Below are 25,515 nucleotides of genomic sequence, written 5' to 3'. Positions count from 1 at the left end.
AATTTCTTCCGTTGTCTCATTGGTTGACGTAAGAATATTCCGATAATACCAACATGACCACAAGAAATACTCTAATGATTAAAACAGTATTTGTAATTATTTAGTAATAATCATCTACCAATAATAATTTTTTGATTGTATGTATCAAACATTATACATAATTTTTATATTAATTTGGAAATTAAACGACATTTGTTTATTTGCAGCAAGTTTACGCAAGAAAAATTTAGTAATTTTCTCCCAACAGTTGGCAATACATTATTTACTGTACCAAGTTCCAAATGAAGGCTCTTTAGCCATTGAAAAACATGATCTTTTTGACTTTCCTATCTATTAGCAAGGGACGTTACTTAAAAGTGAAGATTTTTGTGTATTTAAATGCCGAATAAATGTTGTAAGTAACTAGTGCAAGTGTTATTATTTACATATAAATAAAGTGTAAATTATTACAAGCGTGAATCACAAGGGCAATTTTTATCCAGCAGATACATACGTATTTGGTTATCTTACCCAGGCATTTAATTTAGACTAAGCGTCCACTTCATATGGTATTATGTATATTAGTAATATTTGCTAAAACTCTATTTTGTCTAATAGCTTTATTAGTGGGGGAATAATTATTTCATAATTTCCATACATTGTTTTAGCGCACAATGTTTTGTAAGCAAAATGCTTATACACCGAAGTCACTGGATTCTAGCAGCATACTTCAAAGAATTCATACAAAAACAGGTAATATTTTTTAAATATTTATATTGATATATATTCTAGGAGCACACTACCAATCAATTGAATTTTAATGATGACAAAAGTTGAATCATATAAGTCACAATTTATGCATGATTAAATATTTTTAAATTATTTTAAAGGGCACCGACATACGCTATTGATTAACTGCAGTAATTCTATTACTGTATGCATTATTGTTTTTGTAGGTACGGCCGCAAGGAAACTTATTTCAAAACAAGACTTCCTTCAGCCATATTTTGACGGCGAATTCAGTGATGTCCATTCCAGTAGAATTGCTCAAAACATTGAAAGGTAGATTTAACGTTTTTGACACAAATTTGAGATAAAAAACATTTATTTTGTAACATACTAAAATAATATAGATGTGTTAACAAGTAGGAGATCCATCATCGCCGAAGAAAGAAGATTAGTCAAATTAAGTTTTGTCATTTTGTTGCACTTTTTATAATTTCATTAATCTCAAAGTTCTAAATATAATTCATGCATGTTTTTAAATTAAATGTTTGTTAGTAATCGTAAATTAACGATAAGAAAATAAGGAAGAAATAAGGAAGATTAAGAAGATTTAAGCATAAGAAGAAATGAAAAACGAAGAAAGAAGACAAGCAAAACTTCCCAAGAAGTGGTAGCATTGAAAAAATTATGTAATTCGGTGTTTTTATATTCAATTTTTGTCCTTAAATATTAACTGTAGTACTGTTAGTCCCGTGGAAGTAAATCGACTGAATATTCAATATTAAAAGTACAAAAGTTACAAGAATCCACTGTTGCAGGTATATTAAAATCACGAAGAAGTATCAGAGAGAAACAAAATTTTTCGTTGAGGCTGTCTTGAATAGAATTTATTTACTGCATAAGTACAACTTAAAAGTTGCCGAGGTAAGTGTAAATACTATCTTAACAGACCTGTTGTATAACTATGCTATTGATCATTTTAGGTAACTTTTAAATATCCCTTATCACCAAACTTCACTCAGTTGTTATTGCGCTACGTCGTCCTAGAGTGTAGCGTATTATATAAAAGAGAACACCACACGCCACGCTATGAAGCCACCGTACAAGAACGGATATTAAGACTCCTGCAGAACGTGTATAAATCTTACCTGGAGACCTTAATTGGCGTGCCGCCGGAAAAACTGCTCAATGAACGCTGTACGGCAATTTTAAATCTGTTCATTAAGATTAAATCGGAATTCGAGGTTCAAAATGACCTCATGGAAAATATAGCCAAGTAAGTTTTGTTTAATCGTTTATCGCCGTCGTTTAATTGAATTTTTTTCAGAAAATTGTTGAAGAAGATGGGGAGACTGGAGCAAGTAAACGCGTTGAAGAAGAAATGCATCCCGTGTCCGTTGGACACGTTTTTAAGTGATCCCGCGGTTGTTAACAGTTACAAAAATATTATCACGAGCGATTACGGAACGGACGACGACTTGAAAATTGAAGAAGAGATTATTCAGGCATGTAGAAACATTTTTAAAGACCACTTTTTGTGTTTTTTTGTCGCAGTGAAATGAGACTTCAGAAATCGCAACGATTTGTCAAAATTGATTTTTCCCATATTTTACAATGTTTTGTCTGTAATTTATGTACACTTTATACTTTACTACATCTTGTACATTCTCACTTTCTAAATTTTCTAAATGCAAATTTAATGGTTTTAGGTGGATCCTCAAAATGAAGATGACGATTCCGTCGAAGAGCCGGACATAAAGCAAGATATAAGCGAGATTTTACGGGTGTCGAACGGTCTACATCAAGTTCCCGCAACAAACAGCCAAGTAAAGAAAGTACCAACCATCTATATCGACGACGACAATGAAGAGATGATCGTATTAGAAGAGGAAATCGAAACGAGTAGTAAATCGGCGAGGCGGCAGAGAGCGGAAGAAGAAAACAAATTATTGTTGAGGGAGAAACAGTACGAAATGTTTTCCAATCACAAGCCGTTTGACGATATAAAGCCCTACGTGAAAGACGAGGTTATCGATCTAGATTCCGATGAAGAATCCGACACGACCGAAAGTTGTGTGATCGAAACTAATACTAGAGTCGCTGTTGAGGTAGTAGTTACAGACGATGATGCCGACTCAACTGCCGTTCAACCTCCTATCGCTTGGGATTCTCCGAAAGTTATAAAAAAATTGAACGAGGAAGATATATTAGAGCTGAGCTCGGATGAGGACGAATCGCCTAAAGTTATACCTAAAGAAGAAGAAGAAGAACTGCTGAAAGACGAAACTGACGATCAAGCGAATCGTTCGCCGCAAGCAGTAGGAGATTCTAATATGTCTAACACAGCAATACACAGATTTGAACGCACTGTACATAGCAATACTTTCGATATAAATACTTCGGGCCTTTCTCAGGAAGAAAATAACATAAGTGTCGATAATTCTACTGAACCCTCGAATATGCCTTATCCATCTCTAACAGATACGTTAATTTCAAGTAGCGAAGAAACTCTTGCTACGCAACGTGAAAATGTCTCGATAGAAGAACAACCGTCTAACGACAGTGCTGAAGGAATTCAACAGGGAATAAAACTGGAACTAGATACGCCTAAAGATAATCCGGATAATCAAGAGAGAGCAGACATAGAAAGTGAAAAGAAATTAACGTGTGATGAACTACAAACTGTTGCAGCACATCGTGAAAGTACAGAAAATTCTGAGAATACGTCAATCGGAAATGAAATAGTAAAAAATGAAACCGAAAATGTGACCGAAGAGAACATTGATCTAAATATGGAAAATGGTAAAACATTAAACGGCGAACCTGAACCAAAATCTGATGAATTGCATGTCATTAAATCAGTTGAGGATCCGTCAAAAAGTCTTTTAGAAAAAGACCCAGTTAATGAAGCTGGAACGTCAATAAAACCAAAAGGCATTCAAACAAACTCATTATTAACCGAAGGCAAGTGCCCGCCTTTAAGTAACGAAGAGAATCTTGTGTCACAATGTAAGAACATTGAGCAAAATGAAATTGAAGACTTAAAAAACTCGTTATTGGACCAGAGAGAAGATGATGAAAATACTTCGATGGAACAGAAGAAAGCAAACGACTCCGATAACATTCTAGAAGCATCCGAAGTCGAAGAAGCTTTATTGGAAAATGAAAATATCGATACAAGGCTTACAGTTAGTCATTCTTTGGAGGCGGCAGAACTCTCGGATAACATTGAAAATGTTAACGTGACATGTAATCGGGTACCGTCGGGTGTAATTGACGATACAACCGCAGCTGAAAGTACGGTGTCAAGTACGGACGAAGCAAAGGATGAACCTGTCAGTAGTCGAGGAGAAAGTATGAATTGGGATGAGAAAAATGACGATTTAAGGGAAAACGAGTCTCTTGATCAGTCAAATACAGATACGGAAACAGTTAATGAAACTCAGACTAAAGCTGCTGGGGATCAAGCGGAAGAGGATACGAGTTCGATCGACATGTCCCATTCTAAAGAACAAACACCCTCAAATATGGTGCAGGTGCAAGAAGAAATTGTCGGGAAGCGTACAGAAGTGGATGTTGATCAGCAGAATAGTGGGTGTATCGAAAACCAAAATGTGGCAGAAAATGAAACAATAACTGAAGCGAACGTGGAACCAGACACGAAACGTCTTGAGGAGGGAAACGTTAACACACATTTTGAAGATGCCGAAATTATAGATAGAAAAAATTCAGGAAATGAAAATCTTGATCGGGTTAATGAGACAGGAAGTGTTTCAGATGAAACTGAAAGTGGAACAAAGGAGCTTTCAAATGTCTTCGAAGGTGAAGGAACATCAGAAGACAGACATAAAGAGCAGCCTGAAGGGAATAAAGTTTCTGAAGAATGTAGCGATGCAGGGGACAATACTACTTCGGATCAACCGTTCAAGCCTTCTAGTAACGAAGTAGAAGAATTGAGTGAAGGAATGGAAGAAATAATTGAAGGATCCGAAGATGTTGAAGATGCAGTAGTCGAGGCTCCTAATAATGAAATAATAGACAAGGAGGCAGAGCAGATAACTGAGGAACCAACTGAAAATTTCCTAGATAAGAAAATTGTTGACGATGTTGAAGATGCAGTAGTCGACGCTCCTAGTAGTGAAATTAAAGAAGTGGAACAAATAATTGGAGAGCCAACGGAAAATTTCCTAGATAAAGAAATTGTTGACGATATTGAAGATGCAGTAGTCGACGCTCCTAGTAGCGAAATAATAGTCAAAGAGGCAGAGCTGATAACTGAGGAACCAACTGAAAATTTCCTAGATAAGGAAATTGTTGACGATATTGAAGATGCAGTAGTTGACGCTTCTAGTAGTAATATTAAAGAAGTGGAACAAATAATTGGAGAACCAACGGAAAATTTCCTAGACAAGAAAATTGTTGACGATAGTGAAGATGCAGTAGTCGACGCTCCTAGTAGTGAAATTAAAGAAGTGGAACAAATAATTGGAGAGACAATGGAAAATTTCCTAGACAACAAAATTGTTGACGATAGTGAAGATGCAGTAGTCGAGGCTCCTAGTAGCGAAATAATAGACAAAGAGGCAGAGCTGTTAACTGATGAACCAACTGAAAATTTCCTAGATAAGAAAATTGTTGACGATAGTGAAGATGTAGTAGTCGACGCTCCTAGTAGTGAAATTAAAGAAGTGGAACAAATAATTGGAGAGCCAACTGAGAATTTTCTGGTCAAAACGACTGTTGACGATGTTGTGGATGCAGTAAACGATACCACAAATGATCACACGGAAAGTACGTTAACCGAAGAAGGTTTAAACTTACAAACTAATGAAGAGAACATCGAAATGCAAGAAGTATTCCAATTTCGGAACACCGAGCATGAAATCGTAATAACCGCTGAAGATGTGGGGCATTTCGAACTAATCGAACAAGAAGTTCCTAAAACCAATGATATACCAACGGAAGAACAATATGGGAATGAAAAAATTACAAAGGAAGTGGAAGGTTTCCCAGAAAATGCATATGTAGGCCCTACATCTCACGAAACTGAAATAATTCATTTTGAAGCGGCAAAAAGTATCGAACCAAATATTACTGAAGAAATTTGTTATGGAAAATACAATGAGTCACCTTTAATAGACGACTTGAACATTCAAAAGGAAGAAATTATAACGGAAGTTCATACCTTGGATCTAGGCATTCCGGAAGAATTTGTCATAAACGGAAGTCATTCCCAAATCGTACCCGCACCTATAGAAGTGGAATTACCTTTAATGAAAGCGGAAAAAATCGAAAAGGGGAATACAGTCACGAACAATCAAATTATACCCAAACAAGTTGGTCAACATTTGGAAATTTGTGGCATCCCCGATGACAACACGTATTTAGACATACTGGCGACTGTAGCTACGGAGATGTCACGTCAGGACTTATTGAAAAAGAAAAAAGCACACAACGAACGGAGGAAGAAACAGTTTAATTTAAAGGCCAAAATCGAACGTGTGCAAGGAAGACGCAACGCCAAGATCAAATCGAAGGTAGAAAAACGTGTTACCAGAAGCGCCCTTACAAAGAAGAAAACGGAAGTGTACCTCGAACCCAAGTGTAAACCGCACGATTTCGTTTTTACCAACGATTCCGGAGCCCCTCCACCATCCAACAACATCTACACCCAAAAACTTTCAGAAATTCCCTTGACCAGCGAAGATAGCAACGATAGCGAAGGGATTCTGTTGATCGATGAAGATATCGACGTAAAGAGCAACAAACCTAACCTCCCTCGAATGAAAAAGTTGTCCTGCTACGACGAGGATACCATGGAGGAAAATCTAATCTTCCGTTACGAACCCAAAGTGCAAGGTACGGTTTTGATAAGCATCCCGGACACGTATCAAGGAAATTTCGAGTTTCTAACGCAGATCGAGCAGTTGGACAACTGTTCTAGTCACCCGTTTGCTAACGTTCCGAATTCGCAAAACGATATTTTCCCTGAGGAGAAAACTTACTTCGGCGATTTGCCTTCCTCGAAAAACAGCCAGAAACCAGAAAACTCGATTTTAGAGAAGAAAAATCACAAACCGTTCAGGACCAAAGCTGAGCAAAAAGATTACGACAAATTCTCCCTAAAGCCGTACGTGAGCATCGAAAGATTAAACATTACGACCAAGAAAGAAGAAAAACACAGACACGGTAGATCGAAAAGTTTCGAAACGGGGATAACTACCGATAAGTCGACGGTATGTGAAGTAAACAACGATGTTCTGAAAAATGAGCCCACAGAAGTATTTAAAGATGAAATTAATAATTTACCTACAAAAATAAAGGCGGAGAGTAATACGGACGAGACAAATCGTGAAGATAGTGATGATGACATCCCTTTACTGCAGAGGACTCTATTCGAACTCAAGCAAACGAAAAAATCAGTGACTAGCCCGAAATCTGTACCTGAAACAAAAAAAGGAAAGTCGGATCAAAAAACTAGCTTTGATAAAACTACGAAAGTGAAAAGCGGTGTAAAATCTAAAACAAAACCGAAGAAAACTCACGTTGACGTAAAAGATGACGCTAAACGATTACCGAAAAAACTGATTAATGAAGAAAAAACGACTAACACCTCGTCACAGAACGACGTTCCTGTAGTTGCTAACCTTCCACAAACATCAGTACATCCGACCGTCCCACTTGCCGATATGGTAGAAAAAGATATTTGTCACGCAGGCTCAGAACCTGAGACGGATAAAAATAACACTAACGAGCCCGTACCGAAAAGCAATCAACAAATAAAAAGTGACGGACCCAGTTTTGAGGAATTCATGAAGAGTTCGAACACAAAATATTATACGACGCCGAAACTGAGAAGAAAATCGGTATCAAAACACAATTTAAACAGAAACGATATCAAATTTGAAGGCACTAAACAAGTTATTTTCAACGCCGATAAGAAATACTACACTCCCCCGAAGCTCAGAAGGAAATCCATGGTAGAAAATGAGAACGGTACAGACACGAAGAAAATTACACCGAAACAATTGAAAGTGTCCACGTCGAAAGTCGATATACTTTCCAAATGCAAGAATACCATATCTCCAACGACTGAGAAGTTGAAAAAGAAGCTGGAAATTGATTTTAAGTTGAACTGCACCGAATTATCCGCAGAAGAGACTCGTGAAAATGGAGATGGCGATCACATCCCGAGTCAAGAGATAGCAAATTCTGATGTTACTGAAACTACGCCTGTAGATTCACCTGAAATTGAAAATCAGTTGATACGTGATGTGAACGATACTAATAAAATACCTGACGTAAGTGAACAGAATATACATGAAAAGGAAACAGATAAAGACCTTCCAGTAACTCAAACAAATATTTCTGAGACAACCGAGTGTGAATTAAATACGAACCCAGAGAACAGTCAAGGTCCTGATACCTTAACGGATAGAAAAGAATCAAAACCTTCTAATGAAACAGAAGAAATATTAACTGTAGCTTCTAAATTCACTCCACCGACAATAGAAAATCCAACAGAAGATATTCAGGAAGCAGAAGTAGAAATTTGTAAAACAAAAACAGTTGACGTATCAAAAACACAGAGCGATTCTGAAATGAATAAGATTCAGGACAGTGCAAGTAACCAGAGTGGAACTGGAGCGATCGAAAACGTTGAAGGGACATCTACTTCTGGGTCTAGTGTCACCGTAGACAAATTAATTGAAAACGAAGAAAACCTGGATGACTTGCCTCTGTCAAAGAGAACTTCTATGTCTTCCCATCACGTATTGAAGGAACCAGAATTTAAAACTGAAATGAAACCCCATAGAAAGAGTCTAAAAAAGACCGCTTCTGATATCGAATCAAATTTTGAAACGGAGAACAAAAAACAACAGAATATACCAAAAACAGATACCGACAACATTAAAATTGGACTCGAAAATGAAACTATTCCGAAATTTAAGACAAAACGAACAAAAGAGCCACAAAAACATATCCCCAATGAAATTAAACTTCCAGAGCAAGGGTCCTGTACTAAAAAAGACAATGAACTGACAAAATCGGAAGGAAAAACCAAAAGCCAGAAAGTCAGTAAAGTAAAATCTGGTAAACTATCGAAGAAACATAAGAATAAAATTGAAAATAACAAGAAAGAAACAAGCGAAACAAAAACAGGATTATCAGGAGAGTCGCCAAAGAAGGTCAACGATAAAACAGAAAACGTGGGGCTAGACATAAAAAATAAGAATATTTCCTCACGGTTAATAGAATCGATAAACCTAAAGGAAATGTCTGAAGAGCCGATAGATATATCTGCAAATAAGGAACAAATCGAGCCCAATTCAAGTCATCTATTGAGCAAGGAAAATTCTGATTCTACTGAGAAACTGGAAGGGAACAATAGTAAAGATGTCTTAACCGAGCAAGTGAAAGATGAAGGATCAAAAGCAACTGACAAAACTGAAAGCGACGTACAAGCTGACGCTGAGCTTGTATTAGGAAAGTCGTCTTCTGCATCAGGAGACAGTATCTCTAAAGAAGAGAATGCAAACGATAAGTTGTTGGGGAACTCGACAGAACCAACGTCTCGGGACAATCAATTCAAAGATCAATCTGATCAGCTTGCAGAAAGCAAAGACGATAATAACTCAGGATTCAGTTCGTCCGGATTGTCTTTAAAAAGTAAAGACACAAATAATGACCACCACATTCCTAGGAAGAAGAAAAATCCCGATTGTCGTTTAAAAAAATTACCTAACAGAACCTTAAAATCGATAAAGACTAAAACTAGCCTTGTAGACAAGGTTTTACCTGAAAACAGAATTGACGTTCTAGAAAATTGTAACGTTTTAACATCTGTTAAAACTACAAATAACTCTGCACTGAAAAATGATGTACATGGAAAAGGAAATAAAGTAGAAAAATGCAAAAAGGATAAAAAGAGAACATTTCATGGGAAAACCGAAACGAGTAAAATGATGGAAAAGACCAAACAGAAGGAGGATACTGAGGCAATTAAAGACAAAGCAAATAAAACCGAAAGTACTGATATTTCACAAATTAATAGTACGTTAGGGGACCATTTAACTGGAGTACCATTAACAGTTGTGTCTGAAGAAATTGTTGATAGTAGCGATTACAAAGCAAATAGCATAGAAAGACCAAACGCAGAACTGGGCTTGGATGAACATGTCCAAAGAGTCGAGGAAGAAAAAATGGAGGAAATGCCTGAGATAGATGAAATATCAGTTTCAGTGGACACTGATGTTAAAGAAATCATTTCTATGGTGGATCATGAATCAGGATTGGACGTGCCTGCTGAAAATCCACTGGATATTGAACCATCTCGTACTAATCAAGAGATTTCTGTAATAAGCGATGAACCAAATGCTAAGGTACCCACAGATAAACCTGTTGAGGATCCAATGGAAGACGAGCATCCTTCTGATATTAACGAGCAAGTTCTATTATCAAATCAAGAACCAGATAGTAAACCACGGGTGGATATATCAGTTGATATTCCAGTACAACGTGAACATTCTTCCGAGGACAATGGAAATCGACATGTGGAAAATAATGTAGTTGAAGAAACTGGGAATTATCCAAAAACAATTCCATTAGAGGAAGTTTCAAAGGAAGGAAACAGTTCGACGGATAAAGCAATGGAAATTTCAGATTTTAACAGTAACAGCATGTTTCAAGCCACAGAATGCAAAGAAAAGTACGATGACAACAACAAAAATGATGGAATGTTAAATGAACAATCTCAGAAACCTGTTTGTGAAGATAAAAATGCAGTACTGGATGAAGTAGATGAAGAAATAGCACTGGAAGAAAGATGTGATGATGGAAATGTACATCAATTTGTGGATTCTAAAGCTGATAACGCCCTAGATAAAAACTTGCAACTAGAGACGGAGCAGCAAGTGAAGAAACATATTGGTGAAGACGATTTCGATACCACCGCTGCAGTTGAAGACACTGTGGTTGAAAGCGTAGAATCCCAAGATGAAAAACTGGAGACTGTGCCAATTTCTGATCAAGAACCTAAAGAGATTGTCAAGGAAAAGGGGTCAAGTCTTTTAACGGAAGTGGAAAAAGAAAATGATTCACCTAAATCTACCGAAACCGAGGATAAAGGACTACAAAATTCACAGGAACTTTTTGAACACAGTGGATCACAAAAGAAAGATCAGTTAACAGACTTAAAAGATGATTCTGTGAAAGATAATTTGGAAAATAAACAAATATGTGACAATAATGTGACTGATATAAAGGTTAAGAATATCGAAGAAGCTTCCAATGAATGTACTCCTGCCAAATCTGCAAATGAAAGATCAAATGTAACAATGCCTGTAAATGTTGCACCTAATGTATCCGTCAAAAAGGGGAAGAGGAGAAACAATACCTTGAGCGAAGAGGAAGCGTGTACCGAAAAGAAATCAAAGCTGTCGGAAATAAGGATCGACGTATCCTCCGGTGGAGTTCAAGACTTCAGTACGAAGAGTCCAAAATTGCATTCTCCTCTGTCTACATCGCCCAGGAAAAAAGACAAGAAGAGCATCGAATGTATAATTAGTCAACTTAAGGAAGAGAAAGGGAACAGTGGGGAAGCGAAAGAGGAATTAGTGAAATCGGCGAGCTCGCCGGTTGTCATAGACGTTGGATCGTTGAAAAAGAAACTTTTACAGAAGATCAAAGGTCGCAACTCGTTCAAAGGGTCTCAGAGTGGGCAACAAAAAAGTGACATTGTAATAAGCAAAGACAAAACCGTTTTGGATAGTGAATCTGTGCATACAGACGCAGCGGTGGTTCCAGTTGAATCTGATGCCACAGAAGTCGAAAATGGAAGTAGCATTGTACTTACAAAAGAATTCCCTACTACAACTGTCATTTCCAGCGAGGTAAAACATAATATCGCTGAGGAACAAGCCGACGAAGTACCTTGCAATGAAGACAGTGCACCAAATGTACAAGAGTCTGAAATGAATGAAACAGAAAATGCTAGGAGGGAAACTGAGCTTGTGGAAGTAGGAAATGATAATGTCCAAAATTCAACTTTAGCGGAACCTGTAATAATTACGAATAATTCTGTTAAAGATAATTTGGAAAACTCCTCAATGACCTTGGAAGAATCGGAAGTTAGCGAAGTTCGACACGAACATTTTGACAGTCCTTCAGTAAAAGATACGGAGGACGAAATTACTGTAAAAGATCCTCCTGCAACAGATAAAGAATCAAAGGAACCCATTTTTTCATGCACTACCGATATAAGTGGAGTCTTTAGCGACGATAACGAGAATAAATCCGTTATTGAAAGCGAAACATCCAACGCTATTAAAGAAACTTCAGAAACCGCGGATTCGTCTCCATTAATAAAGCTTGACAACACTTCTCGACATTCACCGGTTGAAATTCTCTCCGAGTGTATGCCCTTAACTGTCGCCGAACAGACGAAACATACTGAAAATTCAGTCGTGATACCGATTTCAAGCTGTTCACTACCCATNCAGAAACCGCGGATTCGTCTCCATTAATAAAGCCTGACAACACTTCTCGACAATCACCGGTTGAAATTCTCTCCGAGTGTATGCCCTTAACTGTCGCCGAACAGACGAAACATACTGAAAATTCAGTCGTGATACCGATTTCAAGCTGTTCACTACCCATGGACACTTCGAAAAACTTGAAAGATATCGATTCATTCGATCAACCCAAAAAATCATTCTCCAACAGTTGCTTAGAGATTTCACCAAACAAATCCATAGAATCCGTTAATTCGTGCGTCGAAGACTTTGAACCGGCCAACGTGGACTCTAATTTACTCAACTTGTGCGATTTAATGCTACACGTGGATTCCGTGGGGAATGTGACCCGTCGCATAGAGGAGAGCGTCTCTTCTGAAACCGTCTGTATGTTGTCGGATATAATCTCGACGACTATCAGCTCGACGAACAACAAACTGCCTTGCGTGACTTCCGCGACCACCATCAAATTCACGTTTCCCGTCACCTCCCAAGCCGACATTAAGGACCAGCTAATTCCAATGAACGAAGTCGATACAAAGAAGGGTATTTTCGACGACAGTCCAGTGTCGACGGAAAAACTTCCGCCCAAGAACGGAAGCTGTNACACTTCTCAACAATCACCGGTTGAAATTCTCTCCGAGTGTATGCCCTTAACTGTCGCCGAACAGACGAAACATACTGAAAATTCAGTCGTGATACCGATTTCAAGCTGTTCACTACCCATAGACACTTCGAAAAACTTGAAAGATATCGATTCGTTCGATCAACCCAAAAAATCATTCTCTAACAGTTGCTTAGAGATTTCACCAAACAAATCCATGGAATCCGTTAATTCGTGCGTCGAAGACTTTGAACCGGCCAACGTGGACTCTAATTTACTCAACTTATGCGATTTAATGCTACACGTGGATTCCGTGGGGAACGTGACCCGTCGCATAGAGGAGAGCGTCTCTTCTGAAACCGTCTGTATGTTGTCGGATATAATCTCGACGACTATCAGCTCGACAAACAATAAACTGCCTTGCGTGACTTCCGCGACCACTATCAAATTCACGTTCCCCGTCACCTCCCAAGCCGACATTAAGGACCAGCTAATTCCAATGAACGAAGTCGATACAAAGAAGGGTATTTTCGACGACAGTCCAATGTCGACGGAAAAACTTCCGCCCAAGAACGGAAGCTGTTTGTTTTCGCTTAACGAACGAATGGACGATGCCAGCTCTAGGACGCTGTCATCCTCGAGTATTTCGTTGAATCTGCAGGAAGTCGACTTTAGCAAGATCCCCATTGATAGCAGCCAGGCTTTCGATTTAATTTCCCCGAATTCCATGATCCAAACTTCCGCCAGGAATAACTTCATAAATGAAATACCCGGCGATAATGAAGTTAGCGGCATTATGGAAACCAGGAGTTCTAATACCATCGATCATAACTACACGATGGAGCCCCTGGGTTTTTTTTTTATCTGTTGTCTGTTTATCGTGTCGCACTATGGGGGTCAAGGAGAAATTTAATGTATATTTTTTTGTTTTGAAGCTATCGAAGAGAAACTGAAAATTTAAAATTTTCCTTTTATTTCACTTCAACGCCTACTAGGACAAAGCTTTACTTTGTACCTACTGGAGTAGGTCGCTCTGTGAGAATTAACCTATAAAGTATGTTATATCTTAAATGTCACAATACCATTAGTTAAAAATTATTAAGATACTTTTTTATAAAGAATTTTGTTATCAATTCCCACGACTTTGCTTTAATTTCGTTGTCCTTATAACCATAATGCGGTTCGAAAAATGGATGCAACAAAATACATTTTCACATAAACATAATAGTGGAGTCAAGATAGATTTTGACTTCGCGAAAATTATGGATAGAGACAACTTTTTATTTTTCGCTTTGTAAAATGGTCAGAAACAACATATAAAGAGTTACCAACTGTAGAGTGTACGTTAAATTATTTATTTAACAAATTAGTTGCAAAATTACAGTTTTTGCAAAATATATTAAAAAAATATAATTAAAAAAAAAAAATTAACTGTGCCATTCGAAAGAACAGGAAATTTTACATAAAAAATGTTAATAAAGTTTTTTTCTAAAATGCGGATTGAAGGCTGTAGAATTTTTTCTCTTACATACGACAAATGAGACGGGCGGCCCCCAAGTATAGCTCTCGAAAAGCGCGCGGCCCCAAGCACGCTACACTAAATTTGTTATAACTTTTGATCTAATTGATCAAATCGATCTCACACAAATTTAAATAAAAGAAGAGTCATCCGGCTATCAGAATTTTATGTCTTTAAACTTGAGAAAAAAATATATAGGTATAGTACGTATACAAAGTTACGTCATTCTATAATTTTGTACAATAATAATAAAATAGCTGTCATTCTTTTAATTTTTAAAATTAATATCTGTAACTTTCACAGATTACTCTTCAAATGACGATTGAAACAGTGAGCAATATGGAAAAAAACTTAAAAATTTAATTTGAAAAATATTGAGCCCAACATATTCAATAATTTTAAAAAATCGCAAATTTGACTTTTTAGGCCATACTTTATAGATCAAAAGCTATAGTTGTAAATGTGATATTGAAACTTTATGAGAGCACTTTTTAAAGCTTATAATCTCTACTTTAAGATGGTGCATTTTATTTTTCTTAAAAAATTAAATAATAGTTGAAAAAACAAAAAGTAACATAAAATAAAAATATTTCATGAAAAATTCGTGAAATTTATTGTTAAATAAAGTTTAGTAATGTACAAAAATTATTTTTTTTGTTTAAAAAACCATCAAAGAATTAAGTTAAGAACTTAAAAAAAGTAAATCCAGCGAAAAATAATTTTTTTATTTATAGTAATAAGTGGAAAATTGTTATAACAGCAAAAAATAACGTTTTTTAATGAATTGATTTAATATTCATTTTTAAAACGTATATTCTGTAGCCTTGCTTGCAAAGGGGAATTTTGAAAGTTGTTTTTCTTGTCAGTTTGGGTGACAAAGCTAAGCAGTGAGCACACCAGATATTTTTTTGTTACAGTTCCATTTATCTTAAAAGCATTTTTCGTTTATAAGAATTAAATAATTATTATTATAAATGGTATAAGAATATGATTTTTATGTTTTTGAGTAAGCTGCAGTTATCAGTGTGTTAAAAAGTGTATTATTCACATATTTTGTCTATTTTGACAGTATACTCTCGTACACTTGTAATTATTCTTTAATGTAATATTATTACTTAATATTACAAATAATCTTCAATTTGCATTTAAGGTATTTCTATTCGTTTTCTTTTATGCCAAACCTGTAAATGTATTATGAGTTTAATATTTAAATATGAATATTGATCCATTTTTAAAATAATTAATGAATAAATAAATAATAAGGGACGTTGATTTTGATTTTGTAATTTTGTATTTGTTTTTTTTTTTCAATTTTATTGGCTTAAAGTTTAATTGCCCAGTTATTTTTGAACTCGATGAGATTTAAAAATTAATTATTTTGTAATTTTGTTCTTTAAAAAATAAAACACATTTTCAATAAAATCCCTTTAGTCATTTATAATTTTCATTTTTTGAACCTCTATATTAGAAATATGAGCGAGTTTGATTTAAAATCGATAATTGTTAAATAAATTGTTTAAAATAGTCCGCCATATTGGATCAGCCATTTTGAATTTTCATATTTTGACATCATATTCTTCTTCAGTGACGTCTATATTGTCAATTTGAAAGAATTCGATTTAAAATTCGTCGAATTATTTTAAATGTTCTTAAAATAACTAATTATTATTGTTTAAACAATTAAAAAACAATTAGCGTACAAAAATAAGTTTATAACTTTTTTCTAATACTTATCTCGAAGTAATTTCAAATGGTTTTAGAAAAATCCATGCTTCCCATAATTATTTCGAAATAATGCGTAATTTTAAGCTATCTTGACTCCACTATAAAAGTAATTAAATTTTCTAGGTGGTCCCCTGTTAAGCGGAAGACCAGAGGAGGAACACATTTTCTCTTCGGCTTTTAACAAGAATCTAGTGGATTCGCCAGGAGAATTCCCTCTGAACGACAATCAACTACCCAGCGAATTGAGCGAATCAGACGACACATACAAACTGAACCTAGACAACGAGTACGCGGTTAAAAATTTAGTGATGCTGGGCGGACAAACGTCGGACGTAAACTCCTTTCCGTTGTCGAACTATAACTTGTCGGATATCGAGAGGATGAATCTCATCGAAGACAGCATATCCAACTCGGAAGACAACAGCAACAGTTTGGACACGGCCAGTTTGGTAACGTCCATGGACCACGAATCGAGGGACATCCCCAGTAACGTGACTGCTTGGACTCAGTTCATAACCGACGAAAGTTCAAATCAAAGAGGTACGGTTCTGTCCTGCGGGCCCCGTCTTACTTCGCCCTTTTCTATTTCCCAAAACGACATAATTCGGCCCGTCACTCTAACCGCTCCTTGTTTCGATGAAGACACCCTGTTGAAGGAATCTCCCGGCGCAGAATTAAAAATGCCCGTCAAAGGTTCTTTGGGACTGAAGGAAAACGATCCTTGGGCACGATTTATAGCCAACGAAAATCGGACTCAAAAAGTCGTCGTTTTACCAAACGAGCAGTACCTTACGTCGTCATTTCCGATTTCTCAGAGCGATTTCATAAGTCCCCGTGTCGATAACGAAATAATACTGGAAGAGACGTCTGACTTAAATCTGGATAACGAACAAACTAGATTAGAAACGTCTAAAGATGTGAAAAAAACGACCGGCGCAGATGTTAAAATTGAGCAAACCAACAAATCGAACGTGAAGAGAAGTAAAAAGCCAAAGAAAGCGACTCAGAAGGAAGTACCGCGTAACGACGACTTTCTCCCGAAGAGAACGTACAGTCGGACTGTTTTAAGGGCGCCACTCAAGAAAAACGTGTCAAGTTCNCTCTCTTCAATTGGAATGTTTCGGCTATGTTTCACTAAGTTTTCAAGTGCTACATTCCTGTAATAAAACAGCAACGTTTCTAGTTATTGTTTCAAATGTGTAGTAAAACAGCTCATTTGCAACGTTTCATTTACGTTTCGTGTTTAGTGGGTAACGAGCGAGTGGTTCCCTTTTTTATAATACTTAACGTATAGGAGTTAAATGTAGACAACAATACTTGCACATTAAATATTTTTTATTCATGTTTGGCAAAATACAACTATATACACCGAACGCTAGTAGCTTCCGCTTGATTAATTCCGATATCCAGCCACTCACTTCGCCACGCGACCAAAAACAAACCCATCACGAAACCATCAGCAACGCCACACATTCAACAAATTACAAATCTATTGTTTGCAGCTGTCACGCAACCCAAAAATGAATGAGAGGGGTGTACAAGGAAAGGGTAGTTTTAATATATATCTCAGGGCTCCGGGTGGACTTGTTGCGCATGCTTGTACGGTGACGGACGCTCGGCGTCTAGACCCCTTCAGACTGCTCGACCGTCAGGACGCTACCTAAAGCCGTGCCTCTCTGATAACGACCCATTTGTAATTAGTGACAAGTGTTTCACCCCCTCAGTGCCAATGCCGGTCCTCTTCTTCGGGCATTGAGCTATGCTGGCTTCCCGCTGACTACCACGTCGTCGATCTGCTGCGGTAAGTCACTTCAGTTTTTAGCTCATGTTTTGATTTCAGCCGGATTGGAATCGCGAAGAATTAATTGCCCATCATTAAAAAAAATGTGTTTCTGTTTAATTGTAACCTAGTGTTTCGAAACGAACAATTTATTTATGAGCAAGGGAGCAATAACTATGTTTTAGCTCTTATCTTATCAGTAATCTACGGTTCAAACAATCAACAGTTATTAAATACAACGCTGTGATTTACATTTACAACACGACATTATTAACTATTCATAAAGTTGCCCCTTTTGCGAGTTGCATGTTTAATGCGCTGTCTTTAATCTAATTTTACAAATTTGTTTAATTGTTCTGCACCGGATTGTTTTAAGCTACAAAAAGAGGCGATTAAAATATATAAATAGACTTTAAGTAGCCGTCATTTATTAAACTAGCCACTGTATGTTTATATTTCTATGTTACGATAACAAAGCTAAGCGTCACTGCCAAAAAATTGTAGGTACCTACGTCGAGCAAACGAATGTTTTAAATTTGGAGCAAATTTTTTACATGGAAAAGTAAAAATCTATAAAAGCTCCATATAGTTTTGAAATATAAGCCGAGTTGTGTGACTTTTAGTCAAGTACATCGATTACAGTGTCAAGTATGCTAAATTCGTATGCACTAATTATTATTATTATGCTTCACCATGTATATTAGGCAACTCTTTATGTAGATCCGTGATTTCCTTGATTTTTGTGTTCCCATCTAACATCGTCGTCATTAATTTCTTAATTAATTATTAGTACGTTATATTTTTAAATCTTTCGAATTTTACTCTATGATTATTATTAAATTATCCACAACAGTGGGAAAATATTTAATTTTTGAAAATTTAAAATATTTTTAACTTCAAGATTGTCTGTCAGACAACTTACTGGTTGTATCAAAACTTTTCATTTCAGGAGCACGAAAACAAGAACACATACTTTACTTTCCAGTCGATTTTAATTTTGGAGAGGCGGTTTAATTTAGACTAAATTGAAACATGCTTTTCACTAATAAAAACTAGTTTACTTTACTGAAAGCCAAGCGCTTTCTAAGTTAAAGACGCCCAAACAGATCAATAGGTTTTGAACACAATTGCGTTGGAAAGTCAAATGAGTAGGATCGTTTCCCATATTCTTTTATTTTTTATTAAAATTGTGCTATGTGATTTTGACACACAATCTTAAATACTTCACCATCACTTTTGACTGTTTTTGGTAGTGCCATCTATACGACATGGATGGATCCCCTAGCTTTTATTTGCTTCTACCCTTCTGTGAAATTTTCTTCTCGAAACTTCTTTACNGGTAAAAAATCGGACGTCCAAAGTGCTCCCGAGCTTACAAAACAATGGAAAGACCCAACAAAGTTGCTTACCGACGTTTCAGAAGAGAAACCAGCACAGTTGTTAATCGACACGACGGATAAAATACCGGACGTTCACTGCAACATCGCCGAACTCGTGAAGTTCCGAAAAAGGGGCGTCAACAACAAATATTCTAATAACAACTCCCCGTCACCCGCGAAGGAATTAAGATCTGAAGCGGGGAAATCCAAGAAAATACCAGAAAAACCGTTGACGTCCGCACCTAAACCGGAATTAACACCGCAAGAGCCTAAAGGCCAGCACAGGGACCAGAAGAGCCCCACCGGTCACTTATTATTAGCTAAATCGTACACCCCGAAACATGAGCCCGAGGGCAGGACGCCCCAAGCTCAAACTAAACCCAGCGTTAAGGAAAACAAATTAGAAACGGTTATTGCCGCGGAAAATAAATCCCACGCCGCCTTGCCGCAGCCTTGTCAAAGTAAATCCAACCACTCGATAGAGAGCATTCTGAACAAGGAACCCAAGTCGAGCACGAGCTACCTAACCGGGGGTTTAATTAAGGACTACAAGTCCTTGAAGAGCCAAGGAGTGAAGAGAACGTTAACGACCACAGGAAACGACGGAACGCAAAAGAAACAGATTAAAGTAAATTATCCCGAACAACGACAATCGGACAACAACATCGACAAAACGTTCGATAACCTCCTCCAGCAGGGAAACGTCAACAAACTGATACTCCTGAGGGTGACGGAGGACAATAAGCTGAAGCCGGAGAGGAAGTACAGCCCATCGTTGAAACCGGGCGGCAGTCAAAATGCGAGTAACCTACCTGTCAGGTCCCGCAGCAAGAGTAAGGAGCTGAACGAGGCTACCAAGAAAGAAATTGAAAGGAGAACTAGCCTGCTGATGAAACAGCACGGTAAAAGGGACCTCGAGGCATTCGACAAGTTGAGGATGGACAGGGGTAGCCCGTCGGTGAAACTAGACGGTAGGAGTAAGGAACAGAAGGAATATAATAAACACAGCTGGTCGAGGGAGGGCGGTAGCGGCAGGACCAAGACCCGGGAAGATTCAAGGTCGTACGGTTCTCTCAGAAGCGACAAAGGACGGGATCAGTACCATTCCGATTATAATAGGAGGAGGGAAGCGTATTATTCTGATCACGTTCGGGGGAAAGAGGGGCATTATTCCGGGCACGGGGGGCGGAGGGACGGGCATCACTCGAACCATCCTCGGTCGAGAGAGCACCACTTTGAGCACGGCAGCGGCAGCGTACCTCGAAGTTCTGGTTCGGCGCACCCGGCCGGCGGAAGGTAATATATACAGTTATATTTATTTTTAGTCCAACCAAATTACACTTGAAGAAAAAAAAATTGTTACTTGGACTTTTATGAGTGGAGATGGTAAAAGGGCTTATAATAAACGTAAAAAAAATAAATGCGTGTGCAGGGGTGGCGAAGGGTTGATTTGGGGGGTTGAAAAGTTATGAAAAATTGTATCTTTGGGATTTCTGGTGAAAGTTGATGTCAAACAAAAAAGTATCCAATACAAAAATTGTAGATCATGAAAAAATATACAACTTTTGTAGAGGTCACTTTTTAACATAACCCCAAAATTTCCGAGAAAAATGCGAAAAACAGGTTTTTTCTGAATTTTCGTTTTTTATTTCTCATTTCCTCAAAAATAATTTAATTTTGACGAAACTTGGTGAAAATATACCTTTCTGTGTCTTAAATAACCTCAAATTTGTTTAGATAAAAAAAATCAAGAAGTTTCCGAGATATTAATTTTTTCCGGTCTGAAACACTTTTTTTTCAAAGAAAAATTCTACTTAGAAAAATCATCGTACAGAGTTCTGCCGGTGATAATTTTTTTCGTTTTGACATATACTCTGGTGAAATAAAAAAATATGTAATCACAGTTCAAAAACATGCTCAAAAATGAAAAAAATTAATAAAAAATGGCTTGCAACACTGAATTTTTCAGTAATTGTTGATAATTTGTTTAAATTTAAAAAAATTCAAAAACTGATTACACCATTCAATTCTACGGAAAAAATACAAAAAAAACCGTTTCTCATTGTTTGACCCAAAATTTAATTTTAGTACAGTATTGCTATAAACATACTTATAAGTAGAATTACAAATGCTCAAATGATAAATTATCTCTGGATGATTTGAGATTTCAGCATTACAAAGTATTAACTGCAAAGTCTACTGTTGACGCGAAATTCGAAAACCCGAAATTTTGCAAAATCGTTTTATTTTTCTTTCTGGCTTTATTTGAAAACGAATTTTAAAATAAATTGCACATTTACAAAATCTAGTCATTTTTAATTCTGTATTAGATGATATTACTATCGTAATCAGTAAAAAGGTTTTTAGATATAATTTAAAATTTTTCCTGAGTACGGCTCTGAACGCTTTCAAAATATCTATTAAAAAAAAAAACTAGTCATAACAGTATAAAAGTCAAAACAGCACAAAATATCCAACATTTTTTTTAAATCAACTATTTAAAAAGTTGTACCTAATAAAAAAATAATACGAATTTATGAAATGTTTTATTATTTTTAATTGTTTAATATTTTAATTTAATTTTTAATTTATTAATTTATTTAATTAAATTTTTATATTTTTTTATTTTTTAATTTAATTTATTTTATTGCTAATAGTAGTAAAAAAAATTGTTGTATATTTTGTGCTATATTGACTTTTATACTGTTATGACTTCCTCAAATAGATATTTTGAAAGCGTTCAGAGCCGTACTCGGGAAAAATTGTATATGATAGCTAAAACAAGCTAAATACTTTTTTTATAATTATTAATATTACAATAGTAATATTATCTAATTCAGAATTAAAAATAACTTTAGATTTTGTCATAAAAATAGCAGCGACATATTTAAAAAAATTAACCTGATGATGGCCCCTCGAAGTCGAAACGTCGGATTGCAAAAATGTTGTCGCCATTGTATATAGCGAAAAAAGTGGCATTGTAAATATGCAATTTATTTTAAAATTCGTTTTTAAATAAAGCCAGAAAAAAATGAAAAAATTTTGCAAAATGTTGGATATCTCCGGAACTACCCGGAATTTTAAAACTTTCTAAATGCGATATTATTAGGTATAAAAAAACACATTTTTACACAGAAAAAAAAATTATTTATTCACTATTCGACTTGTTTATAGCAATACTGTACAAAAATAAAGTTTTGAGTCAAACAATGAGTTTTTTTTGTATTTTTTCCATACAATTGAATGAATCAGTTTTTGAATTTTTTTAAATTGAAACAAATTATCAACAATTACTGAAAAAATCATTGTTGCGTCATTTTTTTTTTTTGCTTTTTCGAGCATGTTTTTGAACTGTGACTACAGATTTTTTTTATTTCACCAAAAATTATGTCTAAACGAAAAAAATAATTACTAGTAGTACTCTGTACGATGATTTTTCTAAGTAGAAGTTTTCTTTGAAAAAAAAAAAGTGTTTCAGACCGGAAAAAATGAATATCTCCGAAAATTCTTGACTTTTTCATATAAAAAAATTTGAGATTATTTAAGACAGCAAAGTATACTTTTACCAAGTTTCGTCAAAATTAAATTATTTTTGCGGAAAAGAGAAATAAAAATCAGAAAAAAAAACTGTTTTTCTCATTTTTCTCGGAAATGTTAAAAAGTAACCTCTACAAAAGTTGTAGATTTTTGCATGATTTACAACTTTTGTATTGGATACGTTTTTGTTTGATGTCAACTTTCGCCAGAAATCCCAATGATACAGTTTTTCACAACTTTCCAACCCCCCAAATCAACCCTCCGCTGCCCCTGCTCACACATTTATTTATTTTTTCCTTTATTATAAGCCCTTTTACCATTTCCACTTATAAAAGTCCAGGTAACAATTTTCTTTTTTTTTCCCTATAAATGAGTTATTTCAATCGGTCTATTTGTTTGTGTAAGTTTGTTCTCTTGAATTCCCTAATTTTTTCTGTTAAATCTTTCTTGATTCATTTATTTAATCTTTTTAACAATGTAAAGTAAATGTTATAAGATGAAGCGGTGGCATATTTTTGCATGGCTAGATTGTGGTTGTCATTTCCCATCAGGTATATTAACATTATCCAGTTCTCCTAAACTAGATCAGCATCAGAGGTCATTGACATCGATATTCACAAACTAAACAGTGCTTTAATAAAATAATAACATATTTTTTATTGAAAACATCAATTTATATATCTGATCAGTTTAGTTAAGTATTTTTATTTATTTTTTATTATGTACGTTTTATAAAACGGTAACAATAATTGTTATAAACTATGTATTTGATTGAACGAATGATTTGATGTAGGAAAATTGTTCCTTTCTATGACTAGGTCCTCCAACGTATCGGGGTCCTACTATAAGTCCGCTCACGTGAACCAAGGCGAAGAGCAATCCTCTCACCCGGGTTCCCGGCACAGCTCGGGCCCTTACACGAAAAGGGGCGCCACCCTGACGGAAGAGAAGCAAAACGAACTTTTAAACGCACTCCGCGACATAGTCCATAAACAGTTAAATAATAGCGGTCTTAAGAAAAGCAGCGCCGAAGAAGATAACGCATGGATCGACAAGCTGAATCAGTTCTACGAGACACCCCAGTTTATTCCACAGCCTTCGAGTAAGTATGTTTGAATTTATAAAATCGTCATTAATTAAAAAAAAAACATCTGCAGCCGCAGCATTTTGTCTACATTCATCATATATTCTAGGTCCCCCAAGTGATCACAAATAGTAGAACGTCTGTTGGGAGTGTACCATGTATAAATATAGATATTTGTCGGATAGTTTTACCTGTAAATACTTATTTATTAGTCGTGTATATACGTTAGTTACAAAATTAAAGATGAGCGAGTATGTGATTGAACAGTTTTTAAATAGTTTTTAAGGTAACGAGTATTTGTACATGTGACGGTTCTCGATTTTTAAATTCATATTTATTATTTTAATCCGAGTTTTAATCAGTGATCTTGTCGATTCGTATTTATAAGTTTGTATATTGTAAATATAATTGTTAAAAAATGATATTGAAGATACTAGGTGGTTTTATTTGCCCTTTCCCTTTTACACAATGAATATACACGATGTGCCGCAATTATCCAGAAAAAACTCAACAACAGGTTTATGTGATCAAAAATAAAAAAGCTCCAATGCACTTGTCGGAATAATAATTACATGAAATTTTAGTACTATTTTATTTTCAAAAATTGGGGTTAAAATTAATACATTTCTGTTACCAGTTTTTTCAAAGTTCTATCACTAAATTTAAAAATATGAATTTTGGTCTTGGTGGACGATAGAATGGTTTTTGTGTAAAATCACTCCACGAACATTTCTCACTAAATCGAGGGTCTCGTAAAAGCTCACCAAACTTTGTTTTAAAATATGAAGAAAAAGTTGTAATAAACTCCCAAAAATACTTTAGAAGCTTTTTTAGAACAATATCTCTGTATATCTTATTTGTATAATGAATTCCCAATAATATTTAAATTAATAATTACCTAAATTTCGTGTTATCTGAAAGATTAATTCAAAATAATATATGAAACTATTTAAAATTTCCTCCGCCGTTAAAATTATAGGTGTGCCCTCTATCAGACATAAGTGAAATTATAGATATTGTAATGCCACTATGTGTGCCATCTACAGTCTCTAGATATGGTTAAAGACGACGTCAAGTTTTGTAGTGCCATCTATTGTGTGGATGACAAATTATCAATAGAATTCTGCAGCTCAGCTTACAGACAATATACAATAGGTGGCGCTTTGTGTAATGACAGCAGCGTCAACAGAATCCTAGATAAATGATACTATAGATAGGAAACTTGAACAGATTTCGTGGTCACTAACAGCGCTAACTGTTGACACTTTCTCCAACTTCTATTCCTTTCCTTGTCTAGGAATTATCGGTAATACAGTGAGTTAAATTACCTTTAGTCAGTAAAAGATGCAAGCGCCATCTAGTTGTACGCTCTACAACTATATACCTACCTACTCAATATTTGTTTTAGGTATTCTGCCGCCGCTAAATTTAAAATTACATAACAAATCTCACCCTACACAGATCACTCAGAAATTGATTTTGTAAAATAATTTTCACGTAGATAATTTTTTTTGTCACCATGAGAAAATAAGTACATTTGATAAAAAGCATTAAAATCACTCAAGCATTAAAGACACTTTTAAATGCTCTAATAGTCTTTCTACTTAAAATAAGAAATAATTTTGATACTGTAACTTTTTAAAATGTTTGTTGAAAAAATTTCAAATTT

At 35.7% G+C, this 25,515-nt stretch overlaps 1 protein-coding gene across 1 annotated transcript; it reads left to right on the top strand.

Annotated features, from left to right (window-relative positions):
* Positions 1-103: 103 nt before the first annotated feature.
* Positions 104-24,270, top strand: LOC108911032 (titin homolog). The gene is made up of 14 exons (XM_023455348.1): positions 104-137; positions 207-394; positions 648-732; positions 936-1,041; positions 1,524-1,629; positions 1,689-1,981; positions 2,033-2,210; positions 2,415-12,042; positions 12,204-13,673; positions 16,190-17,161; positions 17,768-17,867; positions 19,100-20,521; positions 23,581-23,864; positions 23,956-24,270. Exons 3-14 carry the CDS (start codon positions 654-656, stop codon positions 23,976-23,978), a joined length of 14,661 nt encoding a protein of 4,886 aa, XP_023311116.1. The 5' UTR covers positions 104-137; positions 207-394; positions 648-653; the 3' UTR covers positions 23,979-24,270.
* The last annotated feature ends 1,245 nt before the right edge of the window (positions 24,271-25,515 follow it).

Source organism: Anoplophora glabripennis, unplaced genomic scaffold (genome assembly GCF_000390285.2).
Source record: "Anoplophora glabripennis isolate ALB-LARVAE unplaced genomic scaffold, Agla_2.0 scaffold640, whole genome shotgun sequence".
Taxonomy (NCBI): Eukaryota; Metazoa; Arthropoda; class Insecta; order Coleoptera; family Cerambycidae; genus Anoplophora; species Anoplophora glabripennis.
This window is presented reverse-complemented; position numbering and strand designations above follow the sequence as displayed.